The sequence below is a fragment of the Cariama cristata genome, unplaced genomic scaffold, assembly GCF_000690535.1.
Source record: "Cariama cristata isolate BGI_N322 unplaced genomic scaffold, ASM69053v1 scaffold13296, whole genome shotgun sequence".
NCBI classification, from domain to species: Eukaryota; Metazoa; Chordata; class Aves; order Cariamiformes; family Cariamidae; genus Cariama; species Cariama cristata.
The window spans coordinates 1-24788 of record NW_009621671.1 but is presented as its reverse complement, the minus strand read 5'-3'; the positions used below and the strand labels follow the sequence as shown (position 1 = coordinate 24788).

At 37.5% G+C, this 24788-nt stretch overlaps 1 protein-coding gene across 1 annotated transcript in view; it reads right to left on the bottom strand.

Annotated features, from left to right (window-relative positions):
* Positions 1-24642, bottom strand: part of MDFIC (MyoD family inhibitor domain containing) — a 48183-nt gene extending 23541 nt beyond the window's left edge. The window contains exons 1-2 of the mRNA XM_009702061.1: positions 24552-24642; positions 12641-12772 (exon numbers count right to left, since the gene is read on the bottom strand). Of these exons, the coding sequence (XP_009700363.1) occupies positions 12641-12772; positions 24552-24642 (223 nt within the window). The remainder of the gene's footprint in view (positions 1-12640; positions 12773-24551) is intronic.
* Positions 24643-24788: the final 146 nt, after the last annotated feature.

Sequence of the window (24788 nt, the reverse complement as noted above, 5' to 3'; positions counted from 1 at the left end):
CTTTCCCTTCCCCACCCCACAAGGAGTTTAACTTTGTTTTACACTAAAACAGTACTTTCATATGCTGAAGGGAAAGGCAGTGTTATATTTCAGAATGTAAAAATTTACCAACTAAGAGACTTGTGTGTTCAATTCAAAGCAGAATGTGCTTAAGACGTAATCATTGTCACCAATACTGAGCACAAAGAAAAATTTTTTTACTTACTTCTTATTTACTGTATTGTACCAAAATGATCTGGGAAATCCTCTTTCTGACTCAACTGGACAAACCCACCCATCCTGGCCAAGCTTTCATACATGACCTCTATTACATGAATTCAATACAATAAAAAAAAATAAATATATATATGCTAAATGAGTTTTTGCCAGCTGCTCACACGCACATCCCTTAGAGCAGTGCAAAAGTCAGATTGCGGAGCGTGTCTGGTGAAGATCGAACTTCCTGTCAAAGTGATGCAATTCATTTCCTGAAAGGAAGCAAAGCATAAGCTGCTCAAACAATTCACAAGAAAGCTCTGATATCTAAGCCACCCAGTTACAAATCTGTCCTTCTAGAAAAATACAGTGTCACATCACTGACCAACAGCTACAAGCACAAAAATTCAGAGAAACAAATGCATTAACGCAAAGGAGAAAGCACGAGATTATCTGCAGAAACAGGTAAATTGTCTTAATGGGATGAAATTAACTGTGAAACTTCTCTCTTTCATCCCACAACTGAGCTAAAATTCTGATTCTTCACTCCGTTCATGAGACAAGATATAAATCTCTGTGAAATTATTGTGCCTAAACGATTTCAATATAGTAGAGGCCAGTAGCACCTGCAAGTCCTTATACTGGAGAACTGACTGAATAGCAGCAGATTACTGGGTTTTATCTGTAATATACAGAAAGGGAGTATTCTTATTCCAACATGTTTAAAAGCATTCAACGTTACATATGGAATCATTTTCACCCTCTATTAAATATATAAAAAATATTTCTTTCAACTTACAGAACTACATAATTCGTCCCACTGAAGCTTATTTGGTTCACCTTTTGTTTAAAAACACTTCTAAGTACCATTTAAATTTGGACGAGGCCCATGCTTTGAATCAGTGCTTCTTGCAACAAGGATCTTTTTTCTGAAAACCTTTTGGTTTGTCTTATTTAGAAGACATACTTCCCTTTATTTGTGGAGAAAAAGAAAATCCTTCTGTACACTAATCACAATTACTTTTTTTAAATGGAGTGCAGATACAGCAGTGAAATCGGTGTTACGCCAACGTTATTCACAATACTGAAATTTTTACACTTAAAAACATTTTGTTACAAGGTTTTGCAAGTAAGCTGAAGGATTTCACAGAAAAGAAAGAGCATTTTAAGTGAAAGCATTAGAATTTACAGGTAGCTTTTTTTCTCCTTTTACAATTAAAGAGTTAAAGTCACAGCTGAGGCAGTAACCTCCTCTTAGCCAAAAAGATCCAAAGTACAGGAGCAACCCTTGTCTCATAGCAAAGACAGCAATTACATCACACGCAACCAACCTCCCTTTGGTGCTTACACAAGTCATCAGCCTCACAAAAGCATTCATGTCATCATCAGCAACCACAGCTCGACCAGGCTGGTGATGGGTGACCCAAACTGCTGCCTCCATCCCTTTGTCCTGTGCTGCTGTTCCGGGCTTGGGCAACATCTCAGCCTCACTTATTGCATTTCTTGGCCCCAAATGAAGAAGTTCTTAGGAAATCATTTAAACAACTGCCAAAAGGACAGAATTGCACTGGTTTTGATATATCCTTATCCACTCTACGAAAGATTCATGCCCTTTGACATTTTATTTGCACTGCTGCCATAGCCCTGCCACTTGGGAGTTAATTCCAGCACCCTTTACCGTTCCTTCGGCATAACTAGCCACATTTTGTTGTGCCATTATCATTTTCTTAGGCTGCTGGAATTAACAACTCACAATGGGAACATCTCCCTACCACCTTATATTTAATCAGTGTTATGCTAATTTAGACAAAATTCTTTGCTTCTGTACAGTGTGGTACTGCCAAGCCCAACTACTCAAAAATCATCAATATTTCATTTTTAAATATATCCTTTTTATTGGCATTCTTAATTTTGAGTCTTTAACTTTCAGCTTTTGTCAGTAGCTACAGACTAAGACCAGGTTAATTTTTTTGTTTATTTTATGAAAATTTCAATCTCACGTAATCACATGACTCTACAAGCTAAGATTTTCATAGTGTTGTAGTATTTAACAATTGTTTTGTAGTTTTTTTTCCTGAATGCACACTATCTTTTCATAATGTTTAATCTACTGTTAATTCTCCAATAGTCAAAATACTCATTCTAATAAGAAGGTTCATTGTTACTTACAAAATAGCTTAAAAACTGATGTTAACACACAGAAGCTGGAGTGAACAGGCCTTTATACCAAAACACTTTAAAAACATTTCCAGGCAGCCTCTAAGCACAACCTTCCTGTCTTTGCTTACAGATACGTAATTGTAAAAGAAAGAAGTGGGGAAACAGGAAAGGGGACTTTTTAAAGAAATAAACCACAAAAAGAGGGAAAGGGGGGTCTAGAGCAAATTATGCAAACAGAAGAGGAAAATGCCTTAGAGATAGTAACTGTAACAGGGCTGGGTCAGTCTTTTCTCTCTCTTTTTACTTTATAAAATAAATATAGGAAAGAGGATGCAGGACAATTTATTAAGAATGGGAACAAACCTTCAGGACTTTTCCAACTTTGACTCCACCATGATGTCCATCACCTCTCTTTCTACCACATCACCAATCCATATCCTTTACTTTCTTCCAAAATTACCATAATTTCTAAAGATTTTTTTTTAATGATCAAAACTTTGAAGTGCCATTCTGTTATGGTCATTGTGAAATGGATTTCTAATTCTGAGTTTAAGTTTTGAGTGCAAAGCGGACTATTCTACAGGAACCTTCCCTGTGCTATCAAACAAGTCTTCTCTCCTAGGAAAAGGACCTGTTTCACAAATACCCATCAAAATATTGATAATGAGACCTAAACTTCTTGCCCTATTCCAGCCATCCCAGCAGAAGCCCTGGTGTGGATGCAGACATGATAACAAAAGAAAGCTTTTGCCAGGTTATTTTCTGTTGTTCAAGGAGGGAGCACAGCACAGCAAACGAGGTCTCTCCATTAGGCTGTTCTTCTCACAGAGCTACAGTAGCAGATGCTCTGTAACACACAAATGGTTAAAACCAAATGGTGTTTTATTTAAAATTAAGATTGAGTTTATCAATTAAATTGTAGGGTTTTTTAGATTCCTCAGGCATAACAGTACCCTACAGATGGGAATCAGAAAATCAAGTGGCCAGAGAAGTAGATAAAGTAACAGTCAACAGAAAGGAACAAGAAGAGGAAGGGAGGAAAAAAGGTAACTTTTATTAGAATTCCTCCTTTAAAATTGTGTCATGTGTTGGGTTTTTTCCCTTCCATATCCTTCCAAAGTTAGACACTGTCTTATTTGTTGCAAATACAAAATTCACACTAGTTTCAAGTTTCCAAGTCTTGATCCAGCACAGAACAGGTTACAGAATGGCTGTGGTGAAGACTGTTACAAAACACGTAGAAGATCTTCACAACTACTTCAGGTGTATAAAGGTACACTACTACTACTTCAGAGTGATTAGTGTATAGTCCTACTGAAAGACTGATTCCCATATAAAAATATTTCACAATACTGATTTTAAATTATAAATATGACAGTGACTATTATCACTGAAAAGTCATCACACAGTAAAAAGAATATATATTGAGGTAGAGAAGTATTTTATAAAGTCATAGTTACAAAGTGAGCTAGGAAACACTAAATTTGTAATTTTTTTAAATTACATGTATGAAAACTACATATGCGTTACCCAAAGTTAGCTCTGTATCCTGCCTCACCATCCAATTATTTTTTTTACATTACCTCTGTGAAAAACTCAAGTTTGATCACTCAGACAAACCTTTCCAGGCATGCTGATCCCAAATTTTCCTCACCAAAACTTTGTGTTTCCTTCAGTTTGAAATTCAAGCAAAGAGAGTATTGTTCACTAATCTCCTGCATTGCTGAATTGTACAGACGTAAAAGATGTTCACTCTGGTCTGACACTGTTCATATGGTCAGTTTTGGTCACCATAATAATCTTTCATTGCTTTTCTGTTAAAATGTGAATTTTATTTCAACTTGCAACTTATAGAATGCAGTTAAAATATGCATCTGTCCTAAAGGAGATGGGAAAAGGTACATGCATTCTAACTGGCTATGAGGTTTTATTTTTGAAGAAAGATATACTTCACAGCTACCCACACTTGAAGGCAGGCTTGCTCCTGCTCCGCCAAGGAAAGGGCAAATGGCTTATGCTGTCTCTCAGGGGCAAAAACTTGCCCTGAAGGTCAAATCTGACTCATAGGCCACACATTTTATAGGCTTGCCTAACAGTTTGCTCTACTTGACTTGTCTCAAAAGCAAACTTCATAACATTTTATGCAAACATTATACAACCTTAAGTCTGAGCTGTAAATCAATAAAACTCACTTAAGCTCGAGGAATCTCTGCAACAGGAAATAGTCTTACTTCAAATTCTGCTGTAATTAACATTTGCATTGCTAAATCTTATAATTTTCTCTAAACAAGTGTCATAATATTTATAGCTTCAGATTAATGAAAAAACATGATACTCAAGATGCTGCATAGAATCTGAGGGAAGCAGATTTAGAAGTAAAATTTAAGCATCTAATTTTCATGGGTGCAGACATAAAACCCAGAATTTGAAAGCTCTTGTATTAGAATGCTATGGGTTTGCATTTCCTGATCACAAATTTCAAGAGCAGTCTCCACAGAAAAACATGTTTCTCACATGCCAGAACACTACAGTTCATTTAAAAATAGTTTAGGCTTAGGTGGCAAACAATTCATCATTCTCTTAAACCAAGCCTCAGTATTTCGGGAGGTCCATCTCATCAGTATAATGAGTTAACAAAACCAGTATTAGAAATAGCCTGAGTGATCACAGCTGTTTGACATTTGAATGTTTTTCAAAGGGATCCTTTGGGTTTGGATCATGAAGAATTTTTTTTTTTTAAAGGGAAAACAAAAAACCACCACCACAACAACACACAAATAGGTCACTCCTGTTTTTCCCTGTCCTTTACAAAAATACCTTCAGGTAAAGGTATTTGTGGGTACTTTCGCACTGCAGATATTACCAGCATGCAGAACAAGTAAGTAGTACTCAGACCTTTCTTTCCTCTGGACAGCTATTTACAGAAGAATAATGTTTAACCATAATTACTTAGCTAAGCCTTCTGCTGTGACTATGAGCCCTCTTCATCTTTCACTTTTTTATCAGTAAATACAAAATTCAAGAGATTAAAAACTATTTTGGCTCCCTAAATTTTGAAGAATTAATTTAATTATTTTGATGTATATACACAGTTTACACAATATACAGTACTACCTTTCAGCTGTATAAACTTACTCCAAGCATTCCACATACATGACAGCAAATATAAAATGGTATTTTAAAAGAGAAAAACTAAGAGAATTTTTGCCATGGTTGAAGTTCATGACGTTTTTTGCCAGAAAACAGGTTCCTAAAAGTACAACTTGCATGACGATACTTTCACGCACTTTGTAAATTGGTGTTTTCTTTGCTAAAAATGGCTAACTGAATACCGTTAGTCCTGAAAATAGCAGACTGAAACCGCACTGACTCATTGGTTTTGTAGTGTGATATTTCACACAGAACGCAGTCAGAGTTTTATTACTCTTCCTCTTTAAGGAACCACTACAAATACATTGTACTTTTTCCCCTATACAAGGAACTAATCAGGAAAAGAATATAAATATTCTTTCCCATCTAGGCATAACAGCACATTAATTCTGAGACAGTACCAATACAACAAAGGAAAATATTCTGAAATTAAGATACAATTTACTTCAGGCTCAAACACAGCAAGCACAGTAATCTTCACATTACTTGAAGAATTTCACCTTTGTCTGGTACTGAGGATTACTGCCATCCAAACTTCCCCAGCCTCAGACCATAAATTCAGATGATGTTCTTAGAGTCAGAAGTAAGGTAAAACAGAAAATGAAAGGCTCCAGGTAATTCTGGCTACTAGTGATATGCAGAATACATGCATCTATCTTACGGTCATCTGGTGCAGTTTAAAGTTCTCATTGAAGTTTGACTATGTTCTGTAAATGGACCAACAACAGCAAGAAGTTTATTTCTCCATGGGGAGTCACCACAGAGAATATAAATTCCTCACCTATCGCAGTCCATCATTGACTGCACTGCTTCAAAACATTCAACCTAGAGTCGAAGGGAAGAGCCTACACAGAAAACATCTGCATCCCACAGCAGCTCTGTTTACAAGTAAGGGACCATTAACTTCAGCGACTCGGGTCATTCCACAGGTGACCCAGTCTTAAACTCCGAAAGCTGTAACTGTAAGGATACAGCTATCTGTGAAAATGCTTCTCTGCCCAGGAGAGGGCAACATGAAAATTAAATGAAAACACTATGGTTGTGCAACAATGACTTGTGAAATTGCCTCAGCTGAGAGGTTTGATCCCTAGAGAAAATCAATAATGGTGAGAAGATGGATACGCTTTCAGCAAAAAAAGGCCTAACTTTCTGTAGAAGTCTTCCAGGTAGAGACTGGAAAGACTGCATCATCTTTATCCATTAAAAAGGAGGGAAATCTAAACAACCCCAGCTGAATCAGGTGAACAGCAGCCAACGTGAGCTCCAGTTGCATATGTGTGCACCAGCTGCAAACTCTGATTAGTTTATTTGGAATACTGAAAATGTTTGGTTTCTTGGTATCCTGATAGCACTGGCTTCTGATTTCTCATGTGTACTCCTCAGTCTACTGCAAGAAGATTATTATTCATTCTTCTCCTCAGCTTCAACTGGGGCATCATCAGTAGGACTAAATCCATGGGACCTACACAGGCCCTAGGACTTCTGATGCACAATACACTGGCCTGCCTGTAAGCCAACTAAATTCCAGAATTTTGTTAAACAGCATAATTTTCACTACCGCCTTTATGAAATGCTTTATCTTGACTGGCATGAATACTCCACATATGCTGTGCCACATACTTGGTTAGCTTCCTTCCCGTTTATATAATCCAAGTCATATTTCACTATTTAGTGGCTGAAAACTTGCCACAGTGTAACCCTGCTAGGCAGCTATGAAGAAAATTAACTCTTTCCCAGCCAAAATCAGTACAAAACTATTACAATAAATCACATTTTACCTCCTGTGTTGTGCTAAGGGAACAAGCTGATGCACAGTATTTGTGAAGAATGGTTTCAAAAACGCATGTGTTGTCAGCCATCTTACAGCTGGTTGGGAAGAAGTTAAAAACCCATCCAGTTCCTCAATAGGCATGAGAAGAGTTTTCTGAGGACTTTTGCAACCGAAGTAGTAAAAGATCTGCCAGCTCACGGGGAAAACAGAAGTTACACAGGCTAGTTCTTTGCTGGGGAGAGCATTAGAAAATACGAAGAGTTCTCAAGGAGGTCCTTCACACCACCATTACTTCCACTGGCCAGATTCCTCAAAGATTTATCTTTTTTTAAGAAGGATCTAAATATCAAATATTGCATTCTTGTATTTAAGTACTGAACTGATTAAAGCTTTGTTCATTCATAGGCTTACGCTTTTTTATACCTGGGTATATTTGGAACATCATACATAAATTGTTTCTTTAACTAAAAGAATACACCTTTTAGACTCAGCAATATATTTTGAATAATTTCCATTAATCTATTCAGCACAATTTCTGTACTTACACACTCAGTCACGCTGTAAGAAGACTCTAGCTGTCATACTTTCTAGCTTTGAAGAGAACCATTTAAGTTATCTCAAGCACTTACCACTATTTTTTAGACAGAATAAACACAGCCATCTGAGATCACAATAATTGTAAGATGACTGTGCACCATAAATTAGCCAAAAAAAGATATTTGGATTAATATCAAACCAAAAGAACAGTTCTAACAGCAGATTATCTTCTTCATGCTGGGAAAAAAGTCCTAAACCCTAACTGCATCATTTAAACTACAGAAATCATTCACTTTCTTAGCCAGAAGGAAAAGGGAATCTCCAGACATTAAAATTAAATAAATAGTCATGTAAAGTAAAAACGTCAACATAAAAATATAGAAAACAAAAAGATAAAAATATCTACGTTTTTATTCCAATAAAACAAAACGCAATAAAGAAGAATGTAGTAAATAAAATAGTGGTCACAAGAACATGTAAAATTGTTTAAACCCCACAGAGCCGAATGAAGCATCCCTTTCTCTGAAGAACCACTCTTATCAGGAGGGTGTTTCATGGAGGAGAAAGAGGCAATTGAAGCTAGGAAATGATGGATAGCAATGACCTTTCTATCTGTAAAACATGGGCATATTTTAGGTATTTAATCTTGAGAATTGGATTATTATTAATCAATTATTCATGACAATTTGAATCTATGGTAGATGTTTTTTGTTTTCTTAAATATCACATAGCTAAGGTCCTGCTTGAGAACTGGAAAGGAGATTAAATCCTCACAAGCAAATAGTGTTCAAGACTGGCATTTTCTTCCCTTCTAAACATTCCTTGCCCTGCATAACAGCACACATTGAGGATAACCTAGTACCCTCTGTAAAAATTATGCCTAAATATTCTGAAACCCAGCTTTATAGCTTTTTTTTTTTTTTTAAGAGGGAAAAAAAAAAATTCCCAACCTTCCCCAAAGAACAAAGCAGGGCATTGTGGTAACGTGGAGCAACAAAAACTCTTTCAGCTTCATCCCTAGAGCCACAGGTTAGCCTGCTGCATGCTTTAACATCCACTCTTCCCCCTTGCCAAAGGTGAGTGATAACAGAAGCAGAACATCTCCATTACAGGCCATCAGATCATACAATGAAAATAAGCAGAAGGTGTTTGCAGATATCTAAAATGCACTGCCAAAGAGGAAGGAAAAGCAGATGGAACTATCCTACGGCTAAGCTCTTTTGAAAACCTCTACAGCCTGAAATAAAATACAAAATATGTGTGCTTCTGTGAAGGGAAAGGAATAGGTTTCATCGTTGCCTTGAAGAACACCTGAGCTGAAAAATAAGTTTTCTCCCAATTTGGGGGAACCACTATGGAAAAGAGACTCTTCCTCGCTCAAGTTCTAAAACGGAAAAGTATGGGTAGCAATGGCCACCTTGTGAAGAATAAAGCCAATTTAACACACCTAAAACCACAAAATATTTGGCAGTTCTTCCTGTTCTCAATTACTCTGTTAAAAAAATGCATACTGTATTTCCAGTCTAACTGAACTCCCAGACATTACATTTAGTTCTCCCTTTGTCTGCTCCAGTTGAAGAACTGTCTTACCAAATTTCTCTTCGTTGCGGTATCATGCCTCTCAGGGACTAGGCAAGCCTCTCTTTACCCCCCTTGTTAACACTACACAGATTGAATTCCAGGAGTTTTTCTGCAATAAGGCATGTTTTCAGCTACTCCAGTCATTCCTGAGACATCCGTGGTTCTCCCCTGACCCTTCTCCAACTGAATGCAGTATTCCAGCAACAGTTAAGCAAATGCATTAAAAATTAATACAGAAAGGCAACATAATCACTTTCTTCTTATTTAGCTCTTCCCTGTCTATATGTCAGTATACAGTAAGCTTTTGACTCTCAAGTTCTCCTCAAAAACAATTAATTCCTTGATTAAAGCTTCCCATAAGATTACCCATTACGTTTTTATTTGGAGGGAGAAAGGATGCTCCAAAGGAGGTGGGGAAAGGGGTAACCTGGGGGAAATCTCATCATCTAGAGATTAAGAAAAGGGGGTTTGAAAAAAGGACTGCAAGGGCAGGGCAAGGTGAACTGAAAACGCCTTACTGTGGAAAACGGGGACAGCATTTTAGTTTATTGACGTTGCCTGGTAAACTGAGTTCACAAGTGCAAATGAGAAATCATACATAATGAAGTCATTACAGAGTCTCTAACACTGGACTTCGTTGTTGGTGTGCCAATAAAACTGACTGATTAATCTGCTTCCATATAACAGCAGGATAAAACAGCTGCAAACAAGGAAAACCTTGGAAATTAAGCCCTGGAAACATTTATAAAGTGAAAACTAAGGCTAACACAAATGGAGTATGTATCAACTGTGGAGGTGGAAAACAATCTGTATGGGAAAAAAAGAAACCGAATCATGAGGATAGTGGTGAATGATTGTTAATACCTGTGAAAATTGAAGTATGTCCTGTATAAAACAATTTAAAGAAACAGTTTTAAAGTAGACCATAATGATCAAAACACTGTTTATTTCTAACCTCAAGCTCCTTTCAAGATGCAGTATTCTGCAAACTTTATAGTCTAGTGGGGTAATAGATCTGGTTGAATCACAGCCATCCTGAGCTACAACACTCGATACTTGAGATGAAATATCTAAGTTATGTTTGTGACAAACAAGCTTCTCTTTGCTCTACTTGTTCTATTTTTCAAACTTTAGTTACTAAGTAGATCAAGTTGTAAAACTGCAAACTACCAGAAGTACTTGTAATTGAGCCAAACACTGTTCCTCAATTTTTTTAAGTAGAAGACTTCCCTACTCATAGCCACAGCCCCCCAAAAAAGAAGAAAAAGAAGCTGCTTTAATTCCATCATTTTTGTTTCTTCCATCTAGAAGACTTTAATGTTAAAGGTTATTAAAAAATCATTAATTTGAAACAAAAAGAGGATTGCATCATAGCAACTACTCAAACGTGTCTCATAATAATTGAATTTTGTGTTGCAGTGGTTTTATTAAGACTAGGAGTTTCAGAAACTTCCAGCTTTCACCTAAACTTGCTCTTCACAAAGTCAAAGGTAAAACCACTAGTGACTCCAGGAGGAGCACAGTTATGCACGCTGGAGCAGTACATTACAACTCTGAATTTCATCCTATCTTTGCCCTTTTTCCTGTCACTTTTTTAATTTAAATGTATGTAACTGTCAAGTCACTTTACCAGGGACTTGCACAATCTGCTGCAATTTCTACTATACGTTGAAAAAAAATTTCTCTTCCCCTCTCCCACCTCCCCAGTGTAACCACTACCGTATGTCCTTGCGGTGAACAGGTTAGGGGAAGCACAGAACCACCCTACTGTCCTTGGTCCTTCCCTCTATAGTTCAGGCATCCTGCTAATTACTACCAAATAAATCTGCTTTTCCACGAGTCTGGGAATAAGGAAGCCTCTAGGAAGAGGGAATGAGAAAGAGGCCACTCCAAAAGCACATGCCGTATGCACCTTCCCACGTCCTCAACACAAGCACAAAGCAACTGCTTGTCCAGGGACAGTGAGGTCTAAATAACAATCTTTTTGGATTAAGTAAACCCTCAAGCTGTGCAGGATAATGCTCCCTCTTTATAGCCCTTTAAGAATTATTTTTAAATTGTCAGATAAATATCTGATGTGCTAAATTCAAGTTTCCTGTAAAGGATCTAGATAACTATTGAATATGTTAAGGATGTAAGTATTTGCCGGGATTCATTATTTAGAAAAAAAGGATTAACTAAGATTTTAAAAGAATTTAAAATGCTAAGACAAAGTTCAGGAGAAGTTGATTGCATAGATAAGATTAAAAACAAAACAAACAAACAAAAAAACAACACAAAAACCCTAAAAAGAAACGGGTAACTCCAGAGAAAATCACCAGTTATGCAACAGTAGGTTCAGAAATATGAATTTACCCCACTGTGTACAGTGGAGTACGTGTACAGCGTAAAGACAGACTGACCCTGAAGTGTGTGGTCGGAGAGCTGGAGCACCACGCAGCACTTAGTCCATTTGCTTTCTGAATACACCTTATAATTAGAGAGCAGTTTCTCATGCTGCCCCTCCCTTGAGCAACTAACGGTCAAACATTCACAGAATTTTAAAATAGCATTAGCTTTGGCAGCTGACAGAAGTATTCTCACCTCAGGAGGGTGCAATTGTGGATGACCTTTTGGACAGCGTATGATTTTCAATTCGAGACAGAAAAACAGGAATAATCTTGCATACCCTTTTATGTTTTAAAGCATCCAAGACATACATGAGGAATGTGGACTTGTAAAAACTAATTGAAAAAAAAACCACAGTTCCATAGCATAGGTCTTACAGCATTCTTCTAGTTTTGAAAGAAACAACTACTTTAGTATTCAAAACTCTTTATAAACTTACACCTGACTAGTACTCAGTGAATCTGGAAGCAACTGCTCTCAGCATCATTTTCTCTGCCACTTAAGTGTATAACCTGGGAAATCAAGGGGCGTCGACACCTAGCACCGTTGCATACTGCAGCTGATGTATAAATATACCGATCCCATTATGAATGCTAAGAGAAGAATATAACGTCAAGGCTTTAAAATGTAGATGCTACAAAGGTCTATATTATACTGCACCACTCAAATCACACCTTTCTTTGAACTCATTGCTTATGCATGCTGACAGGAGTCATTCTGAGAAATAAATTCAGTAGACATGCATTAGAGTTGCAACACAATTGCATTTGACACACATTTAACTGAGTCAACAGGCAGTACCCTGTTATACTGCAAAAGCAAGTCTAAATGGCAGCAATTTGGTCTGGAAATACTTACTTCTGATGAGGTCACCATCACTGCGATTTCCCCAGACAGACTGGTCTTGTATCTCTGGTTGTATACTTTGGTTACTGGAAGGCTGGTTTACGTCTTTATCTCCTGCTGCAGTATTCTCTGGGTCAGTTTTTTCTAAGTCAAAAGAGATTTTAAGATATTAGTTTCTCTGGCGTTTTACCTCTATGTGAGCAAAACTCATCTTTGAAAATTTAAAACACGAGAGCACAAAATACAACTTGTCTTAGCATCTCACATATTTTCCTTAGAAATAAGTCCTAATAAAGTTGATTTTCAACTTGTTTTCTTGTGCAGATTAAAATAATTCCTCTTTAACAAAGTTTTTCAGTCATATTGTGTTTAATCATGCAAAATAACACTCAGCAGCTTTTGTGGCAACAAATTATGGGTGAGTTTGTTCATATTTAGTTACCTTCCAGAAAATTTTCAGATAAAAATTTGAATCACTTTGTCACACACAAAACCATTATTTTTTACCCACGTACATGTGGCTTCGGCATATAAAAGGCACAAAAATTCCACAAAAATCTGTTCTCTATTATTTACAATTGACCGTATCATTAAAGACAAATAGTGTTGAAACTTCAAAACCGATTAGTACAGAAATTCAGAAAATTTATTATAACACAATTACCTATTTTTCATTAAAAAAAATAGCCTTTTAAAAGCCATTCCTGAATAAAAGTCAATATTTAGCCTATGATGAAAGCAAAAATTTTTTTTTTATCTCCAAGTATACACAGGATGCAGGGAAACTTCCATGGTAAGGTTATTTGAGGGATTCTTAAGCTTACTTCACAAGATAGCAGATCCTGTTGTTTTGATGATTTTGCCAGTTAACACAAGCAGACATGCATTTTCTCAAACCAAGGTAAGTGACAGCTTTCATTTTCGCTGTCATTAATGTTTTAATAGTCAAATTCACACACACAAATTGTTCTGTTCTTGATTGCTACAGGTTTTTTCCTACTGGCATTCAAGGCAACATTTCCAAATCTGGAACTACTTTGTTCATTATTCACAATGACAGATTATCAGTTTATATCACTTACTCGAGGCATCTGTAAAACAGTAAGTATTTTCAGTTTCGAGTATTTTCTGAGTATACAAACAACATTTAATATTTACAGTAAATCTAAACAAGCAACTGTTGAAAAGTCTATTAGCTCTATTTATTTGTTTCAAACAAGAACGTGTTTATAAACCACTTATCACAATGTAATGATACCATACGCTCTAGCAAAGCAATGATTCCAGTCCTGAGACACAGAAGAATCTCTTCTTGCTACTGCAACATATTAAAGATCAGTTTCTGTACGTAACCAACAGCAGTTTCATTTTAAATCTTAACTTTCTGCCTTTATTAGCCACCCTATTAAACTGAGGCATTGAACATCACTCAAAATAATATATGCCATATTGTATGTATAGTAGCATGTGCCTTCAAGCACTGCTGCTCCCTTTCTATTAATTTCCACCTCTGAAATGTCTGACCCAGCTACTTCTGTGGTACTTCCCCCGCAGCCCTCCCTCCCATCACTATTTCTTCAACAACTTGTTAATATTTCCTTAAGCCCATCCTGAGATGAGCCATTTCACTGGGATTGGCGTAAAGTTACTGAAGTGATTGGGAAGATACCCACCCATTGACTTCAATGAGTTTTGCATCTTGCCCTGAAGACTTAATCTCACCTAGATACTCATCCTGTCCAAAAAAAAAACAACCCAGATTTCTTCAACACCTTTGACAGACATCAGATACAAATTATTTCTACATGATATCTATCAGATACAATTTATTTCTACCTGATATCTATCAGATACAAAGCCAACTGTATTGAAGTACGATCATTTTGCCTGTGCAGTTAGGTGTTAGGTGCAAATGTGTTTCAAAAGTGTTTGAAAAGTGCCCTGAAATAGACTGAATGAAAATAAGTAGTATCCCGGAGAAAGCCAGTGTGAAAGAAATACAAGCACTGTGCACTCTGCTTTCCCCATAGAGTAAGCTTAAATGAGCTATTTTAAGAGATTTTGCTCTTAAATCACTTTACTGCAATAACAAGACCAACATTACAACAACATCTATCTGGCAGTGACAGTACAAAACTGCAGAGTTACTGTATACAATTTTCTTGTATAGGATACGACTTTGCAGAGCCCTACTATTTCATGTAGTAAACAATGAACGGCTCTAAGGAAACATTAATGTTAATATTACGGGGCCCTCAGTGTTCCAGATTACATTTTTATCTAAGAAATTTGAAGATGTGCAGAATACAATCAGTCATACTATTCACAGGGATTTAGTTTTCATTATCTGCTTGGTTTTAGTTCAGTATCTTTTGTTTTTTTCCTATGTGGGTTTTAGGTGTGTTTTCCATGTTTACTTTTATTATTCTAGCTGGATATGGTAAACGGCCAGTCAAAACCACGTAAACGATATTAACAGTTACCAAGAAAGTAGAGGTACTATTAAAAAGTAAAAAAAAAAAAAAAAAAAAGGAAAAAAACCAACATTGCAATTGAACACCAAACAATTTGATAGGAAATTTACAACAATTAACATTAACTGAGTAGCTGGTTTTTGATCTATCAAAGTCAAATGAAGACTTCCACATGAATGTCCATAACAGAAACCTACATCATTAAACATGTATTTGCTATCTCACTTTGCACTCCAGAATTACCCACCGGAGCACTTCATCTCCTGGCAGATGCTGCCCTGTGGGTGTGGTGGGCTGTCCCCGGGCAGTGGGACGAGAGGAGAGAACAGAAAGACCACAAGTGAGGAAATTCGTGGGTCGAGATAATAGTTTAATAAGTGAAGGAAAGAGAAAGAAAAAACAAAACAAGTGATGCAAAGGCAACCACTCGCCACCTCCCACAAGTAGACCAATACCCAAGCCAGTCTCCAAGCAATGGCTACCTCCTCCAAAATACTCCCCTCTGCAGTTTTTATTGCTGAGTGTGATGCTATAGGGCACGGAATATCCCTCTGGGCAACCTGGGCCAGCTGTCCAGGTTCCGTCCCCTTCCACAGAGTGGGAAAAGAGAAAACCTCGATGCTGGGCAAGGGCTGCTCAGCAATAGCCAAACCACTAGTGTGCTACCAGCCTTGGTTTAGTCACAAATCCCAAACACAGTAAGCACCACAGGGGCTGTCACGAAGAAAATTAACACCATCCCAGTCAGACTTAGTACAATGGGGCTTTAGAAAAAGCAGCCTTAAGCTATGTTTATTTAAGATTTTCTCATATAGCCCTTCTGATGCATCAGAATATTGAAAATAGACAAACACTGGCATCCTGAGTAATTATTTGCTTTTTTCTTGAATGTGCACCAGGTCTCAGTTTTAGTACAAAGGAATTTCTTGATTATTCCCTTATAATAAACAGTTGATGATGGGATCATAACATTTTATAATTTTTTTATTCTAGAGGTGCAGCTACAACATACCAACTACAACCAATTAGACAGCCTCAAGAACACTCTTGAGTCTGTGTTTTGTTGACGCCATTATTTTTGTGTTAGGTGCGTAAGAACAGTGATAAGAGTAGTTTATGAAAGACAACACATTTCTGAGTCCAATAAGAATCAACGCAAAGACCTTAATCTTCTCTGATGTGCCATGCTTGTGGCAAAGCAGCTTTAATAAAGTCTATAGCTGGCACAAACAGTAATGGCAGGATCTGGCCATAGACAGGTATGGCTTTTTTTTCTGCATCTTCAAATAAATTTAAAACACCTTTCTGTTTTAATCAACTTGAACCTTAAGAATTTTTACGTAATACTTCCTTAGTATTTTAGCTTCTGCTTCCTTTAGTACACCTTTTCACTCTCATGTGACTAACCTCCAAAACTGCCAGCCAAGGAGAAAAAGAGATGCTCTTCCTAGCAGTTCAAATAATGGAAAGAAACGACTCATTATGTTCTGAGTCTGGCAGTGCTGAGATAGAAATCCAATCCCTCTTCAAAACCACAGTAAGTTACCCTAGGTCATGTCACAAAAGCAATACAGTCTTCTCACCTACCACGGCTCAGCCCCCAGAGCAGCAACCGGCGTGGTTACGTACCTCTCCTAAACTAAGAGCAGTCCTTGGGCTGAAGAGCTTCTAGCCAAAAGCCCCACAGGAGTGACACCTACACAGAATAACCTGTGATTTATCCTGAAGGTAAGCATGGGTATAAACTCTACTTGTGTCGAGATTAATGCAAGTTTAAGGTTTAAATAAGAAAGAGATACAACATGCTGGCAAAGTATAGAATCGAGATGATTAACGGCTCAAATCATATCTATATTACAGACAACTGGTAAGCCACTTAGTGAAAAAACTTTAGTTTAATCACCTCTCAAAATTACTGTTTCATGAAATAAGTAAACACAGTGAACTCCTAATTTTTTGTCATTTGGAATTATTAAAGTATATATAAATCACTTTTATAGTATATACATTCATTTTATCATAATCTTGTTATATTTATTTTTAAAATTACACAGCAATACATGTATTTCATAGAATCAAAACTTCTTTTCACCATTGAGACTATTGTAACACTGACTGCTAACTCCTATTTTAGTTTGGAGCACGTGCCTTTGGTTACATACACCTCTCTGCATCATGACAAATACATTTTACAAGACTCCACCAACAGAACAGTGTCAGCAGTCTGGGTCAGTAACAAGGCTACTATTACAATAGCCCTATTAATTTAACAAACATCCAGAATTGTCGAGAAAGACTTATGTACAGTTAGGCAAGAAGGGTATACAAGGCAATCTCTCCAGATCCCCTCCAATCCTGTCTTTAAAGTTGCTGGGATATAGATCAAACTAATTCCTGAAAATTTCTTAGAAATCCCAGTGAAGTATCCCTCTTCTCAGACCTGTACTTATTCTGTCTTTCTCTATGATAATGTAGAGCATATTGAGTGGACATTGAATTAATACAGAAAACTCACAGAAAATACAAAAAAGATAGGTAATGGATGTACATTTGCAGGACACACCTCAAAGAGCTCAAGTCTTTGACAAATAACGAATTGTTCTTCTCCAAGTGCTTGTCCGTTTGCACATTCACACTCCAGCTGCCCCCCCACGCCCCGCTACGTCTCTTGAGTTTCTTCAGAAACGGGTCTCAGTGTGTTCAAATGTGGCATCACAGAACCGATGAGGTTGGAAGAGCCCTCTGGGATCATTGAGTCCAACCTTTGCCCTAACACCACCATGTCAGCTAGACCATGGCACTAAGTGCCACGTCCAGCCTTTTCTTAAACCCCTCCAGGGATGGGGACTCCACCACCTCCCTGGGCAGCCCATCCCAATGCCTAACGACCCGTTCTGTGAAGAAATGCCTCCTCATTTCTAGCCTGAACTTCCCCTGGCACAGTTTCAGACTAAAGCATTATACCTTAATGCATCAGTAGCTATGTAATATTCAATCTCTGAACATGCAAAAAAAAAACGGAAACAACTGCCTCCATTAAGTGGGTTGCACATCCTCAGAGCGCAACTGGCAGCCAATTTCTATTCATAAGATGACACATAAGCCTATACACTGACTCAGCCATCTCTTCTCAGCATGCAAACTGTAGGCGTGCCTGACTAGCAATATAAGAAACTCAACTTGAGAAACAGGTTTCAAGTTTGTCTATTGACACAGGGACACTGTGCACTGAAAATGAGTTAACAACAATCCTGTTGCTACAACAGCAGAAGGCTTTGTTGCTACGACACATTCATTTTCTGTTCACCAACAATGCGGTGGACAGCATCAAATAATGAGTAAAGCAAAAGCAACTGCTGGGAAAGGCTTCTGGAAACTTGAGTGCATCATTCTTATCAAGGAGAGAGGGACAAGCAGAATGGACCGGCACAGTGGAGTCACTGGGACCTCCAAAAACAATGAGTCAGGAACAGGCCAACAGTTTTAATGTTTAAGGGTGGAGAAATGATGGAAGCATAGGGCAACGCTTACTTAGGCACCTAAATTTGACCCAGCTGCTGGGATAAAAATAAGAATCCTTGGAAGGCCTGAGTTATCCCTGAACAAGCAGATGTAAATTTAAACATACATGTGCAAAGCTCAAACCATCCCAAATGGAATTTTGTCCTTCAAAGCAAAGTAAAAAAAACAAACATCCAAACAAACAAAAAACCCCACAAAAGTAGATCTATGAGGAACAAAAATGTTGACGAATGTTTCCAAAAGGAAAGATAACAAAACAGTTCTCTGTCTTAAGCCCACAGTGGCTGGGAGAGATTGAAGAGCATGTGGCAAACACTGCGTATCTAACACTTCCTTTGTTCATTAATATCCTCGCTGGCAAGGAACCACTGAGGACGCTATTTCCTACCAAAAATGCCACTGTTCACAACAATAACACAAAGGAACCGCGATAATACCACATTTCACAATGCAACCATTAACAGTAACACCCACAACCTACTTCACGAGATGCCTAAAACTTTTAGGCGTTTCATACAACGAGTTCAATTGTGCTCTTTGTCTAACAGAATGCCTATTCTAGTCCCTGATTTGCCTGAAACGATCTCATTTCATTAATGACTGGTTGTACAATCTAATTAATATTGATAATCCACAAATTATGGAGTTGGAACCCTCCATTTAGATGACTGATTGTTTCAAAACTAAAATAACAAATTTGTTTTTATTTCAGTGGCTTTCACTTAAATGTCTCCTTGCAACTTTCAATGGCCTCCAAAATGCCACTGAAAAAGATCAGCCTCTTAGAGCAGTTCAACTGAACTTCTTGGAAAGCTCTTACACAGAATTTTCCAGGTGCAAGCTATGGAACAACTATGAATGTACTACAAGTTTGACAGTCCTGGACAAATTTCAGTCGTGATAAATTAAAAATTAATAGCAACATGCAAATAGGTACTCTGCACTATTAAAAAGCATTAAAAAGTGCAAACACATAAGCAAAAACTTCTTTTCACAAATACACTAATTGTCATGCAGTCAGTTATAAATTTGTCATTCGTCCAATTCTGTTTCACATGCATACAAAACAAGTTTCACCTAAGTGCTAAGCAATACTCAGTGGCTATGGCTGTATTAGCAACAGCATGGGCCAAAAAAAGTGGGCCTGTACAGTGAAAGAGTTCATTTTAAGGACACATTCCATATTATACATGTTCCAGGGGCTTCTACTTTGGACTAAGTCTCAGATTTAATCTCAAAGACTGAAGGTTTATTAGTGCCTGGAGTGTATTAGGCACATTCCTGCAGTGCATCTTTGGGATTATTTTGTCCAAAAGGAATCCAGTCCAGGTCACTCCCCAGGATCACTCCACAACGCAAAGCAAAGCGGAGCCGAACAGGAGATTCACTTCAAAACTGCGTTGCTGATCCAAATGAAAGCACTAGCATAACACCCTCATTGCTGGATGCTACTTATTAGGGAAAAAAAACCCAAGTGTTCAAAACAAAGAGAAATCTAACTTCTGAGGGCCTGGAATGGAATCTGAGAAGAATTATTCTGACATAAAATTAGCCTATGAGATGGCACAAAAGTATTTCAAATTTGATGCAAGACCTTTACAGTCAACTGCATGAAATACAAGTCTATCACACCCATGTGGACATGAATCACTTTACTGGAACAGTATGCACGTGAAGCTGAAAGCAGAAGTAAATTTTTTATGACAAACTAGAGCTAGACAGTTAAGAAAGTATTAGGTATTTTAGTCAGCAACATTCAAGAAATGCCTCAGTACTGACAGGCAGCGACAAAACAACACAGATTCACTCAACTCCCGTCAGATTGCAAGTGGGAACACAAACATAGATGAAGCGTTTGGTGAGCCTGGGAAATCCAAGTGCACTGGTTAACCTTTAAAATAAAAATCCATTACTCATAACACTGAGGCACTGCTGGTAAAGTGCAATAATTACAGTCATAGTAATTGTTGTTGCCTCAAGAATGTCCAAACATTCCCCGCAGTAAGTCTTCTGTCACCCCATCTCATCTAGCCAGCATGTTCCTTCAGTGCTTCTCATCATGAAAACAGTTAGGCACATAAAACACGAGGAGGTTCAACTCACATTCTTGAAAAGGAGCACATGCTTTTTTTGTACTTATTCTGAGTAGAATTATTAGTTGCTGAATATGGTTTCTTCAGACACGAAATCAGAACTGCATCTGCATCCAGCAACAGTGACATGATCTGCACCAGAGAGATCAGTCACTTACTGAATTTGACCCTTAATATTTCTACTAGATTTCTCCATCCTCCTCCCCCACCCCATTAAAAAACACAAATTCTAGTGGATTTCCATCACCTAAAGTGTGATTAGAAAGTTCTTATAGTTGAAGTGCAATTATCAGTCTCAATTTTATTATTTTTTAACATTATTATTATTTTATTTATCTTCTTTCTAAATTGAGAAAGCTAAATATTATTCACTTGTTATTCTAGGTTACATTTAGTTACCAACAAGCAAAGGTAAGAGCAGTCCAAATACTTTATAGATGACAGTCCTACATTTTCTAAGCGTGGCCTGATTCACTGAATATAGGTCCATGTTCACTGAAGTTCTCTCTTGTATTCCACAGTTTATTCAAATGCAGAGGATTTAATGAAAAAAGTCTACCCATAGTCCAGGCAATAATCAGAACATGACCTCTAACATATGAAATATTTTCCTTAAAGCAGAGAGGGCAATGGTCACTAATTGTCACATTCCCTGCTTAGGGACATTATCTTGGTACCTACCAGTGGAGAAAATACTTGATCACAGCCAAATTGAAGTGGTCTGAGCACAAAGATGACGCTATTCACTGACTACATTACACCACACACAGGTAGAAGTAGTCATAATTTGATTCCAAGGCCTGTGGAGCTACAGGAGAAGACAGACAGAATGACCAGAATCTTGAACAAGGGTGAACAAGTAGAGCTACACCTTTGGAAGGATGTGGCAAAAATTAATTAGATGTTTGCAGAAATTAGGTTAAACTTTTCATCCTGTAGGCTGTACCTTAGAGCACCACAATCTGTTGGCACAGATAATGGTTTAAAGTCTGAAATTTGAGTATTGATATTGCCACAGAAGAAGACGCTATGATTTCATTTGCTCTCTCTCATAGGACAGCACCTGTGGAGAGGCAAAGTCCAATAATCTCTCTAATATTTATGCATTAATTCAAAAATGAACTAAGAAGGAAGAACAGTGACAGGGGAGATGTTGAGAGAGCATGTTGGTTAAAGTAACACACAAAAATTCTTTTAAGTTGTGAAATCCAGCGCATGCCACATGTGTAGGCCAAACTATGTCTCAATCCACAGTTTTCACCATGTCCACAACTGATGTATATCCCTGCCATCTGCCTAAGCTTTATTACTTTTGTCTGGTTTTTAATTAGGTTGTGGGGTAGCTATTTGTTTCATATTTAAAATTCAATTGAAGTTTCTTTTCCTTTCATGGAAAAATACAATTCAGCCTAAGCATCTGACTATATATGATAGGAAGCAGAAGGAGCACTTTGAAGATCCAGATTTTTTTATGATTCCTCACAGAACTACAGAAGAGAAGAGAAGTTTTTTCTCAGGATATAAGGTATCTATACCAGTTAAACAAATATAGAAAGCATATTGAAGTATGCTGCTACCAATCAGAAATTGTTTCTCACTAGAATGCACTTCATACTTTATTATACATACAACATAAGCTATTTTTTTCTGATTAAGGAATATTTATTCCTAGGTGGACACAGATTTCAAGTATCTCACTGTGAATATATGGAGTCATCACACAAATATGATGAGGTGATTCTCAGCAAAGTAGTAATTATTTCAAATTATTGCAGATTTTTCCAAATATCTCTAGCCTATTTCCAGAAATAATATGAATTTAAGCACAGCTTTTAAATTTATCACTAAATTCTAGAGAAGTCAGCGTACTTTCAGATGTCCTGGGGGTAGTATAGAAAGAGTAGGGGGTGTTCAAAGTCCTAGACATATTATTTTAGATCTTCAGTCCTGGAATATCTGGACTACCTTACCCTGTAACCACACACTGCAGAGCTGACAACAGAAATGCTGGAATATAGACTGGAAATGTTATGAACTCACCTCTTCCTCTTTCCACCCCCATTTCCCCAACAGACTTAAGCTAGAAAAAAAGTAACAAATATCCACACTTATCCTTAGATCTAAGTTCATTAGAATAAAAATTATGTATTTGAATGCTGAATTCTGTAAAAAAACCAGTCTTGTCTTTTTGTGAACTATACATATGCTTTAAAATTAAGCATGTGCCTTGAAAGGCGTGGCCAGTGAGCAAACCTGAATATTGATTACACTTGTTTGTACCTTACCAATCCCTAAGAAAGTAACTTTATAATCCTCCACCTCAACAGCTGTGAGCTGTAATTGTGTAAGGTTTTCTGCACATAACTTGGCCATGGCCAAATCAGTATTTGTTTCCTCAGTTTTCAGAAAAAGAAGAGCATGTATTGAAAATCTTACAAAATGGAGTCACAGATTTTACTTCACAGTGAAAACTATGAAGTAGTTATGCGGAACTGTAAGAGAGAGATCACTTTCCAGGCTAGTTGGTTGACTGACTTACAACTTCAGTAACTTTGATGTATGGCCTACATGCAGAACTTAACCAGTTTAGCCACTTTGATCACATGACAGATAAAAACAACACATTGAAAATAAACATGTACAACAGATACTGATGTTTCTGGCAAAAACATGATTATAAACAGTTCAGTTCTGCTTGCTTGATCTTCTGTACCTAATCTCTTTTTATTTCAGTTTTTACTGTTTAGAAGTTATGAGTCACTCTCTAGGACAAAAAAAAAAAAAAAAACAACAAACAACAATAAGATAAGTATAAGCCAATTTAATATGTCTCTCTGCCAGAACATTTTTTACTTAGCTACGGATACTTTCTGGTTTCTCACATGAGTCTTCAACTTTGATTTCACATTGATTTTCCAAGTTACAAAAACAAGACTGCATCTTTAATCCACAGTTGCACAACTGTGTTACCAGGCATTGCTCCAGTTAACTAGTTATGAATAAAGTTACAGTTTTTGAACAAGCTTATTTGTCTGTTCTTCAGAGACTTTTTAAGCTCCTGTCAGAATTCTGGAAAACAAAGCTGTAGCTGTCAACAACAACAAAAAAAAAACCACAACAATTAAGTCTCATCTTCACAGACCAGGACTCAAGAGGCAAACATACTTCGCTATTTTGAGGATAACCTGCAACACACCTTGTCAAACTTCTCTACATGAAGGTGATTGGAATATCAACGCATGTTGTGCAAATGCAAATAAGATATAACTTCAAGAATTTCTCTTTAAGACAAATGTACTTTTATAGATCCTTTTGAACAGCTGACATGAAACAAGTTAATACTCTCAGAAACTGGTTTTGGCTGCAGCATCACAGAGTAATCTAAGAAAAAAGCAGCAAAGTGACCTCCAACCTGAACAATGCTCCAGCTCCTGGACCAACCATTCTCAATTTACTGCAAGACCTGGAAGGAGAGCTTTACAGGAAAGAGCTTCTAAACACAAACACAAAGCTGAGAAACGAGAAAGCGATTTTTAAGGAGCAGCATCTGCCTTTGAATGACTGTAGTTTTTCAAGGACTGAGAACTGGTGTTGACATCAATGCACTTTTTTGTTTCCTTCTTTTTCTGGTGCATTTTCCACATAGGAATTTCTGGTTAAAACAATAAAGAGGTGGAATTGAAAGTGTTACAGTTACACCAAAGAGGGAAGGTCGTGGGTGGAGGGGGGGAGAAGGGGTAAGAGAAGAGGAGTTAAAACCCACAAAACAAATCGGTAAATGTATCATTCAAATAAAAGGCGCAACAATTACGGAGAAACTTTAAAGGAACTTACCTCGAGGGAGAGAGATCAAAGAGCTGTTCTCAGCCGAAGCTTGCTGTGGCCCTTCAGGCCCCGGAGGAAGAGGTTCTCTCACTTGGGACATCTGCCAGCCCTCTCAGAGTAACACACAGCCTGCACCCCCCTCCAACAAAACTAACACGCGACCCTGAAGGAACAAGCAAATGAAAGGACTCGTTAGTGTATTTTACGCAGAAAACTCACGGCTCGGGGGGCGAGGGACTGAGGAGG